At 56.5% G+C, this 10,563-nt stretch overlaps 2 protein-coding genes across 7 annotated transcripts in view; both read left to right on the top strand.

The window, feature by feature from the left end:
* The window catches only part of CCDC12 (coiled-coil domain containing 12), a 74,881-nt gene that overhangs the window by 54,321 nt on the left and 9,997 nt on the right, over positions 1-10,563 (top strand). The window contains exons 8-9 of one of the 5 annotated variants that reach the window (XM_033413292.2): positions 4,123-4,291; positions 4,704-4,879. The exons of 3 other annotated variants lie outside the window; for them this stretch is intronic. In XM_033413292.2, the coding sequence (XP_033269183.1) occupies positions 4,123-4,291; positions 4,704-4,722 (188 nt within the window). In that variant the 3' untranslated portion in view covers positions 4,723-4,879. Of the gene's footprint in view, positions 1-4,122; positions 4,292-4,703; positions 4,880-5,692; positions 5,840-10,563 lie in introns of those variants that run through there. One more of the 5 variants, XR_004479186.2, reaches the window with a different exon arrangement.
* LOC117198157 (uncharacterized) lies at positions 5,846-10,507 on the top strand. Of its 2 annotated transcripts, none has more exons than XM_033413287.2 (2): positions 5,846-7,459; positions 7,943-10,507. In XM_033413287.2, the coding sequence occupies exon 1, from the start codon at positions 6,383-6,385 to the stop codon at positions 7,418-7,420; it is 1,038 nt and encodes a 345-aa protein (XP_033269178.1). In that variant the 5' UTR covers positions 5,846-6,382; the 3' UTR covers positions 7,421-7,459; positions 7,943-10,507. The 2 variants fall into 2 exon arrangements, with proteins under 2 accessions (XP_033269178.1, XP_033269177.1); XM_033413286.2 differs by having other exon boundaries at positions 5,846-7,435; positions 7,798-10,507.

Genomic DNA, 10,563 nt, shown 5'->3' on the forward strand with positions numbered 1-10,563 from the left:
AGAGTAGCCCCCGCTCACCACAACTAGAGAAAGCCCATGCGCAGCAACGAAGACCCAATGCAGCCAAAAATAAATAAAAAGAGAAAAAAAGGAAAGAGGAGACACACATTAGGCATATTAGGAATGAAATAACGCTATCACCATAGACCCCATGGACATCAAAAGGACAATAAAGGGGTACTGTAAATACCCACATTTTGACAAGTTGATGAAATGGACCAATTCCTTGAAAAGTGCAAACTGCCATAACTCACCCCAAATGAAAAAGATAATTTGCATAGCTCTGTAACTATTAAGGATATTGAATTCATAATTTTTAAACCCCTGAAAAAGACATCTCCAAGCTCAGGTGGTTTTACTGGAGAATTGATACACAGGTTTAATGCAATTCATATCAAAATCTCAGTAAGATTTTTATATATAGACAAGATTATTCTAAAATGTATCAGGAAGGTTACAAGAACAGCTTAATTTTTAACTAGAAGAATAAAGCAGGAAGAGTCAGTCAACCCATTTCAAGACTTATTATACAGCTACAGTAATCAAGATGGTGGTATTGGTGGAAAAGTAGGCACATAGATCAATGGAAGAATACAGAGAACTCAGAAGTAGCCCCACATAGGTATGGCTCACTAATTTTTGGCAAAGGTGCAAAATGAGCTCAATGGAGGAAGGACAGTCTTCAGTAAATTGTGCTGGAGTGATTGGATATCCATCCAAAGGTCCCAAAAAGGAACCCCAACCTACACTTCAGACCTTATACAAAAATTAAAGTGGATTATAGGAGAAAACCTTCAGGACCTAGAGCTTGGTGAAGAGCGTTCTTAGACATGAGAAAGCACAATTCATAAAGAAAAAAAAGGGCAAATTTGACAACCAAAATGAAAAGCTTTTGCTCCAACAAAGACCCTGTTAAAAGGATGAAGAGAAAATCTACTGACTAAGAAAATACTTGCAAACCCCATATCTGATAAAGGACTCCTACCTAGAATAATACAGTACTCTTGATTGGAGGGACAGGCCCCAGCAACAGACTCTCAGGCCCCAGCAGCCCCTTTGTCATAGGGCTGAAGAAATGGGCCAAGTGGCAGTGCCCAGCTCTGTGGATGGAGCCCCGGTGTGCCCACTGCTACCTGGCTCACCAGGCACTCCTCCAGGACAGCCCTGACCTCCCAACACTCCAGGCCCCTCTTCCTGCTGGAAATCCTCAAGGACATCTGGCCTCTGGGTCATCTCAGGAGAGGTGTCAGGTTTGAAATGTTCGGCAACAGCATGGATACCCCTTTGCCAAGCAGAGGACAGGAGTACAGGGCCTGCTGGCCCAGAGACTCACGCTTGATGCCTCTGGGTAAGAGGGAAGGCAGCACGAGGGCTGGGAGGAAGTCATACCTGGGATTGCAGGGACAGGACCCTAGAGGCCAGGTGGACATCCGGGCTGGTATAGGGCCTGTAACACGGTGAGGAATCGCAGACGCAGGGTCACAGAGAGTCATAGCCCCTAAAGTTACAAGGGAAGATTCTGTCTAGCCCAGTGGGCTGCAGGTGAATTGTGTGAAGGTGACCAGTTTGGGCAAATCAAGTCCCCTGGACTCTACCTGTGCATCCTCAAGCCCAAGGCATCGTCCAGGCCAAGTCCCCTGTTGGGGTTTCATGCTGCTCTTCCCCACCCCTGGCCTTCAGTGTGCGAGACTCCTGCTCACCTTCAGGTGACCTCTCCATGGGGCTCTGAGCTGCATCTGGGGCCTGCTGCAGCACCCTTACAGGAGCTGGGGATTCAGGCATTAATTCATCCTGTTTCCTGAGTATCCACCTTGTGCTGGACACTGTTCCAGGGGCTAAGGATGCAGCTGTAAACCTGACGTTGCCCTGCTCTCCAGGAGCTGACCTTCCAAGTGGTCTCGGGATCTGTGCTAGGAGCCACGTTCCTTTCCTCAGACCAGTCTAAAAGACTTGGCTTTCCCCAAACCATCTCACTGGGCCTCACAGTGGGGGGTAGTGAGTGGTGGGGATCTAGGGCCAAGAGCCCAGCAATTCTATTCAGCCAGCAGACCTTTATGGATAAGAATCTCCGTGTAGCCTTTATTTCCCCTGTTGCCCACACACGGCCACTGGGGGGCAGCAGAAGACACCGACCCAGGGCCCCTGCAGGGGGAGTGTGGGTCAGCATAGCCTGCTTTTCCCGCTGCTGAAGTGGATCTTCTGTAAGGAACCTCACCCCACCAGAGGAAGCACCCCATCCTTTCCCGTGGGGCCTGTGTCATTTAAGGGGCTGATATCAGAGGTGATCCCGGGAGTGGGGCTCAGTCAGCCTGAAACCCAGAACAGTGGTGGCCATGTCCTGGGGAGCAACAGAACCCTCCACTCCGCCCCACCGACACCAGCCTTCCGCAGGTTCCAGGCACCAGGCACTTTCGGGTGTGTGGGCTCCAAGTGGAGTGTATTGCGTACCCTCCCAACCCTGTGGGGAGCACCAACCCTGCCAGGTCACAGGCAGCCTCATCCCTCCCGAGGGAAGGTCTACGTATGTGTGAGACGTGTGTGGACCGAATACTCAGGGATGTGGACCCACTGTAGCCTGGCTGGGAAAGGGGCCCCACCTGGAGGGTCAGGTCCCCTTAGCCTCTGGGCCAGGTCTGACATGGCACCCCCTGGGCCTGTCCTGAGCATCTGTTGCTCAGAGCCAAGCTGCAAAGATGCCTAGATCCAGGGGCCATCCAGGTGGTGTAGGGGACTCACCCACTGGATGGGCAGAAGTGGGTATCCATAGAGCACAGTGGTTGAGCATGCTGGGTTCTAGGGCTGCTTCCCTCCCTGCCTTAGGCCTGGACTCAGGGCCTCTGGCAGCTGTGGGCTGGGCAGGGGTGTCCAGCCTATTTCCCGGCCAGCCTGCCCTTTCTCTGTGTATTTACTGGTTTTCTTAAAATGTTCCCATTACTCAGGGCTCTGGTCGGCACTGAGACAGAAATAAATCCCACAAGGTGGCCCAGCCAGAAGCCCGGAATCCGATTCCCCCTCAAAGGCCGAAAGAAGCTCCTGTGCAGAGCATGCTCAGACCGCAGTGGCTCACACACTCCACATGGCCACAAATATGTCCACACAAACCCCACGCACACACACCTGCAAACGCATGCATTCACATACCTAAACCTCCGCACGCACAGATGCCCTACACACATGCAGGCACTCACATGTCCCCCACACACTCACATTTGCCTAATGCACACACACACACATTCACACATGCGCTCAGCCCACTGACACAGATTGACCTCATATGCACACACGCATTCACGTGTACACGCCCCCCATTGCAAAATGGATTTATGCGCACACACACCCTCCCCCCTACACACACACACATGAACTCGTCCCATACACTCGTGCACACACTCCCTGGCAACGAGGCTTACACTCAGTCATGACCACACACTCTGGGATCACAAACTCAGTCATCCTCAAGGTGCTGCTGGGCGAGAAAAGTGGTGAGGCTGTGGAGGGTGGGAGGACGAGGCAGCCTCTGAGCAGCTCTGGAGGAGAGTGGCCTCATGGGAATGCAGGCCCGAGGCTGCCAGGGCTTCTGAATTTTTAAAAGAAACTGAAAAGCTGAATTTTTATGTGAAATATCCTGATTTTTAAATGTTGGCTCAAGATGTTGAAAATACTATGAGGGCCAAACCAAACATGTCTCTGGGCCAAATTCCACCCACAGGCGGCGTTCTCAGACCACGGGTCCACACAGACACACACACACAAATAGACACACACATATACACAGACATACCAATAAATACAAACAGACATATTGGTACACACACAGTACAGTCACGCACACAGACACACCAAAAGACACACATGCAAATGGACACACAGATACATATTACAAACATGAGCACATTACCAACACACAGACACAGGATACAAATAGAACTACAAACTGACAGTACGAATAGACACAGCAGATACATATAACTAGGCACATATACAAACAAACACACGCAAATGCAAATAAGCATATATACAAACACATACACATAACAACAGACACGCAGCACACCTCTCTATCTCACTGGTTGGGGTGCGCTTGTTGGGGGCAGGTAGCCTGACAGTTTCGCCTCTGGGCAGGGCCAGGACGTGGTCCACACCAAGGCCGTCCCCTGACTCACGTGCTGCAGCAGGAAAAGGTGCTGGGGCAGAGGCCCCCAAGGAGGGCTGACTGGAGAGCACCGCGTGGGGAGTGGAGAGGAGCAGGTGGAGGGCCTCGTGCACCAGGGCCTGGAGTCTGGAGCCACAGGTACTGAAGCTCTGAGAAGGGAGCTTGCAGTGGTCACAAGCCCGGCGTCCCATGCCCAGAACCCCGTCCTCCCAGCCTGGCCTCGTCCCCTCCTCCTCGCCATTGGGAAGCAAAGCCAACAGGAGCCCCATGGGGCTGTCCATCAACAGAGTCCCCTGCCAGAACCGCTGGCCGTGTCCCCACCCTGCAGTCTGTGAACTGGGACTGAGAACCATCAGGCCTTCCAGTCAGGAAGCCTTTGGGGGCGTTGAAACTCTCCTCTCTACCCCCCTAAAACAGATGCTGCAGGTGGCAGGGGCATAATTAATTCAGGCACACGAAGGGCCCCACCTTCCCTCCTTTCACGCACAGATGGAAGGCTGAGGCCTGAAGAGATGGTTTTAGGCCTGGGATACAATTTTCTGCCTCCCAGACCCTGGCCCCTTTCCTGACCCCCAGCCTTTGGATGGGAAGGAGATGCCCAGGATCCACACCCACCCTCTTGGCCCCACTGCCTGCATGACCGGGATGCCGAAGAAGGAGGGAGCCTCTCACCTGGGGATGTCCTGGCCTTCAGTGCTGAGGGCCCCAGGTCTGCCCAAGGGAAAGGTAAAGTCCTTGTCCAGGCAGCCAAGAGCTAGCCTGGGGGCCCACCAGGGAGCAGGTCGGGGTACTGAGACCACACAGGCCAAGAGACCTAGACAGGAGCCTGACCTCAGAGGTGAAGCTGAGGCTCAGAGAGGGAAGGCAGCTTGCCCTGGATCACACAGCAAACACGGGAAGCCAGCCAGGGCCCAGACCCCTGTCTGGCTCTAGAGTCCCCTACGCTGCCCAAGAGGAGGCTCCTCTGCCCCAGGCAAGGCTTGTTTCAGTTGGCCGTGGGAGCCTCGGGCTGGGATCATTCTGGGGCTGGCTGAGGAGACAACAGGGTTATAGCTGAACACAGTCCAGCCTGTGTGTCCCAGTGCTCAATGAGAGCCACTGACCCAGCACCCTCTGACCGGGTCCCCACAGCCAGACCTCACTTCTAAAAATGAAGGCAGAGCCAGGACCCTGTTAGGACCCCTGATGGATGGATGGTCCACGTCCCCTCTAGTACCCTCAGAGCAGGACTGCACCCCCTCAGACCACCGCCCCCGCCCCCCCCCCAGCAGGTCCATGACCCCTCACACCCCCTAGGAGCAAAACTGTATCACTCAGACCCCCTGGGGCAGGGTCACGTCACTTCATGTGCCCTCGGAGCAGAGCTGTGTCCCTGCTGACCCCCACAGAAGGTCTGTGCCCCATCAAGCACTCTCAGAGCGCTGCTTTTTCCCCTCAGAGCCCTCAGGAAGTCCATGCCCACAAGCACCCTCAGTGTAGGGCTGTGTCCCCGCAGTGTTTCCCACCCCAACGGCTCCTTGTCCCTTCATGTGCCCTCAGGGAAGGATGGTGTCTCCACACCACACAGGGCAGGTCTTGCCCCTCACGCACCGTTGGAGCAGAGCTGAGTCCCCTCAGACTCCCCGTGGAGGTCCATGTCCCTCACGTGCCATCAGGGAAGGATTGTGTCTCCTCAGACCACACAAGGCAAGTCTTGTCCCCTCTTGCACCCTCGGAGCAGAGCTGTGTCCCCTCAGACCACATGAAAGGTCCGTGTCCCCTCACTCACCCTTGGAGCAGAGCTGTGTCCCCTGAGACCCCCTTAGGAGCTCAAATGTCCCCTCATATGCCCTCAGAGCAGAGCTATGTCCCCTGAGACCCTCACGGAAGGTCGATGTCCCTTCAGGTGCCCTCAGGGAAGGATTGTGTCTCCAGGCCACACAGGGCAGGCCTTCTCTCCTCACATGCCCTTGGAGCAGAGCTGTGTCTCCTCAGACCCCCTCAAAAGGTCCATGTCCCCTCACTTGCCCTCTGGCACAGCTGTCCCCTCAGGCCCCATCGGGAGGTTCATGTCCCCTCACGCACAAACAGAGCAGAGCTTGTCCCCTCAGACCCACTCAGGAGATTCAACGTCCCCTCACATGCCCTCGGAGCAGAGCTGTGTCCCCTCTAATCCCCTCAGGTGGTTCAGTGTCCCCTTACATGCCCTTGAAGCAGAGCTGTGTCCCCTGAGACCCCCACAGAGGGTCCATGTCCCCTCCCGTGCCCTCAGGGAAGACTTCTGTCTCCTCAGACCACACAGGGCAGGTCTTACGACCTCACATGCCCTTGGAGCAGAGCTGTGTACCCTCAGACCCCCTCAGTTCTCCAATGTCCCCTCACGCGCCATTGGAACAGAGCTGTGTCCCCGCAGACCCGCAAGGACGGTCCATGTCCCCTCACGTGCCCTCAGAACCGAGCTGTTTCCACTCAGACCTCTTCAGGAGGTCCAATGTCACCTGTCATGCCCTCGGAGCAGAAAGTGTCTCCTCAGACCCCCTCAGGAAGTCGAAATTCCCCTCACCTGCCCTCGGAGCAGAGCTGTGTCCCTTCAGAGTCCCTAAGGAGGTCCAGTGCCCCCTCACATGCCCTTGGGGCAGAGCGGTGTTCCCTCAGACCCCCACGGAGGGTCCGTTTCCCCTCACCTGCCCTCGGAGTAGATCTGTGTCTCCACAGACTGCTCAGGAGATCCAATGTCCCTTCACGTACCCTCGGAGCAGAGCTGTGTCCCCTCAGACCACACGGAAAGTCTATGTCCCCTCACTCACCCTTGCAGCAGAGCTGTGTCCCCTGAGACCCCCTCAGGAGATTCAATGTCCCCTCAGGTGCCCTCGGAGCAGAACTATGTCCCCTCAGACCCCCAGGGAAGGTCGATGTCCCTTCATGTGCCCTCAGGGAAGGATTGTGCCTCCTCAGACCACACAGGGCAGGTCCTGTCCTCATGCGCCCTCGGAGCAGAGGTGTGTCCCCTCAGACCCAAGCATGAAGTCCAATGTCTCCTCACATGCCCGCAGGGCAGAGCTGTTTCACCTTAGACCCCCGCAGGGGGTCCAGAATCCCCTCACATGCCCTCAGAGCAAAGCTGTGTCCCCTCTGATCACCTCAGGTGGTTCAATATCCCCTTGCATGCCCTTGGAGCAGAGCTGTGTCCCCTCAGACCCACTCAGGAGGTCCAGTGTCCCCTCACGCACCCTCGGAGCAGAGCTGTGTTCTCTCAGACCCCCTCAGAAAGTTCAGTGTCCCCTCTAAAGCCCTCGGAGCAGAGTGTGTCCCCTCAGACCCCCTCGGGTGTCCCCTCAGACCCCCTCAGACCCCCTCGGAGCAGAGTGTGTCCCCTCAGGCCCCCTCGGTTCAATGTCCCCTCACACGCCGTCAGAGCAGAGCTGTGTCCCCTCACACCACCTCAGGATGTTCAATGTCCCCTCACGCACCCTCGAAGCAGAGCTGTGTACCCTCAGACTCACTCAGGAGGTCCAATGTCCCCTCACGCACCCTGGAGCAGAGCTGTGTCCCTTACGACCCCCTCAGGAAGTTCAGTGACTGCTAACAGACCCTCAGAGCAGAGCTGTGTCCCCTCAGACCCACTCAGGTTGTTCGTGGTCCCCTCACGTGCCCTTGGAGCAAAGCTGTGTCCCCTCAGACCCACTCAGGAGGTCCAGTGTCCCCTCACGCACCCTCGGAGCAGAGCTGTGTTCTCTCAGACCCCCTCAGAAAGTTCAGTGTCCCCTCTAAAGCCCTCGGAGCAGAGTGTGTCCCCTCAGACCCCCTCAGGCGGTTCAATGTCCCCTCACACGCCGTCAGAGCAGAGCTATGTCCCCTCACACCACCTCAGGATGTTCAATGTCCCCTCACGCACCCTCGAAGCAGAGCTGTGTACCCTCAGACTCACTCAGGAGGTCCAATGTCCCCTCACGCACCCTGGAGCAGAGCTGTGTCCCTTACGACCCCCTCAGGAAGTTCAGTGTCTGCTAACACACCCTCAGAGCAGAGCTGTGTCCCCTCAGACCCACTCAGGTTGTTCGTGGTCCCCTCACGTGCCCTTGGAGCAGAGCTGTGTCCCCTCAGACCCACTCAGGAGGCCCAGTGTCCCCTCACACACCCTTGGAGCAGAGCTGTGTCCCCACAGACCCCCACAGGAGGTCCAGAGACCCCTCACACGCCCTCGGAGTGAAGCTGCGTCCCCTCTGATCCCCTTAGGTAGTTTAATGTCCCCTTACATGCCCTTGGAACAGAGCTGTGTCCCCTGAGAGCCCCACGGAGGGTCCATGTCCCCTCACGTGCCCTCAGGGAAGGATGGTTTCTTCTCAGACCACACAGGGCAGTTCTTGTCCCCTCACGCACCTTCGGAGCAAAGCTGAGTCCCCTCAGATTATGATGGAAGGTCCGTGTCCCCTCATGCGCCCTTGGAGCAGAGCTGTGTCTCCTCAGACCCCCACAGAAGGTCCATGTCCCATCATGTGCCCTCAGGAAAGGATTGTGTCTCAGACTACACAGGGCAAGCTTTGTCCCCTCAGGTACCCTCGGAGCAGAACTGTGTCCCCTGAGACCCCCTCAGGAGGTTCATTGTCCCCTCCTGTACCCTCAGAGTAGAGCTCTGTCCCCTCAAACACCCATGGAAGTTCTATGTCTCCTTACCTGCCCTCAGAGCAGGGTTGTGTCCCCTTCTTCCCCCAAGGAAGGTCCCTTTTCCCTCACAAACTGTGAACAAGGCTCTGATCAGACCGCTGGACTGGGTCTTGTCCCTTTCATCTTCCAGGGAACTCAGTCCCCTTTCTCCTCATTCTGTTCTCTGTCCTCCCTCCACCCCGGGTTGAGTGGTAATGGGAGTGGACTGTCAAAGCCTGCTCACTCTCCGCTGACATATGGGCCCCACTTAGTCTTTCCTTCTCCACAGGCTGGCATGTTGTGGGTCGGTAGAGGCCTCTCTTCTATGACCCTGGACCCTCTCGATCCTGCTCTGAGCTGAAGCTTCCTCTTGATGCCTGGCCTGTGTTCTAGGAGCCCCCAGCAGGGTACATTCCTTCCATGGGTCTTCAGAGGTCCTCAGCCTGGGCTGCGGGGAGACAGGCCAGAACAGGCCGGGCCTATCTTCATGCCCAAGACAGGTGGGAGCTGGAGCTCATCTTACTGGCCTGACTTGGAATCTAGAGGGGCACCATGAGGTGTCCAGACGCCGTGGCCAAGGAGGCTGATGAGTCAGGGTCTTCTGGGCTCCTCCTCCCTGCCTGCCTGCCGCCCGGCTCGGCTGGTGTTTACGTGTTCCCTGCGGCTTGGCTGGGCTGTGAGGCCTTGAAGAGAGAAATGACTACCTGGCTCCAGCCCCTGTTCAAGGCAAACAGGGTCCTGACTGCCTGCCAGGCCCTCTGAGGGCTCCCACTTCCTCTGCCAACACCTGGATGGCCCAGGTGGGGCTCAGGGTCTCTCTGAGTGGGGGGGCTGGCCCTGGCCCAGGAGCTCCAGGTCTAAGGGAGGAGACCTTGTCCTGGACTAGGAGCTTAGACTGATGTAAGAGGTCCAGTTCTATCCTGGACATCCAGTCAAGGGGGCAAATGCTGCGCAGTCTAAAGGGGGAGGCCTGGCCTTGGACTGGGTGCAAAAATCCTGAGGAAGGGGGGCCGCCCTTGGGGAGGAGGCGTCCAGGTGGATATGGGGGAGCCTGGCCCTGCTTGGGATCACCAGACCTGAGGGGGGTACCCAGCATGTCTTGGGGGCATTTAGTTCAAAGGGAAAGCACAGCTCTGTCTTGGGGGTTCATCTAAAGGGAAGGTGGTAACAAGTCTGAGGGGTGAGTATAGCCCTGTCCTGGGGGGTGCCCGGTCTGTGTGAGGGGTGAGCAGAGCACTGTTCTGCGGGGTGCACAGTCTGCAGGATGAACACAGCTCTGTCCTGGGGGTATCCAGTCTGAGGAGTAAACACAGCCCTGTCATGGGGGGGAAGAGGTCCTCAGTCTGTGGGAAGAGGTTAAACCATGTTCTAGAGGAAATCCAGTTTGAGAGGAGAGGCTCCACTCTGTCCTGGGGGGCACCCAGTCTGAAAGGAAGACATAGCTCTGTCCTAGAGGTGGCCAATATGAGTGTTTCAGGGTGAGTAGGTCTGTGGACTCAGCCTGGGCCAAAGGCAGCTTGGGTGCCCATGGAGCCTGTGAACAAGTGCAGGGAGCAGCCGAGGGACAGCTGGAGACAGGGAAAGGCTGGGGCCCTCCTCCTGCATGGGACCACTGGGGTGCTGATGACCCAGCAAACCTGAGCTTCTCTAGGCTTAGACAGGGGCCTCTCTCAGGCCCTTTCTGCCGGGCTGGGTCCCGACCCCCCCAGGGACTGGCCCATGGTTCCTAGACCCCCTCCTGAGGTAAGACCAAGAACACCCCCATGGCTCCCAGCTCCTCCCCTCCT

Source organism: Orcinus orca, chromosome 10 (genome assembly GCF_937001465.1).
Source record: "Orcinus orca chromosome 10, mOrcOrc1.1, whole genome shotgun sequence".
NCBI lineage: Eukaryota > Metazoa > Chordata > Mammalia > Artiodactyla > Delphinidae > Orcinus > Orcinus orca.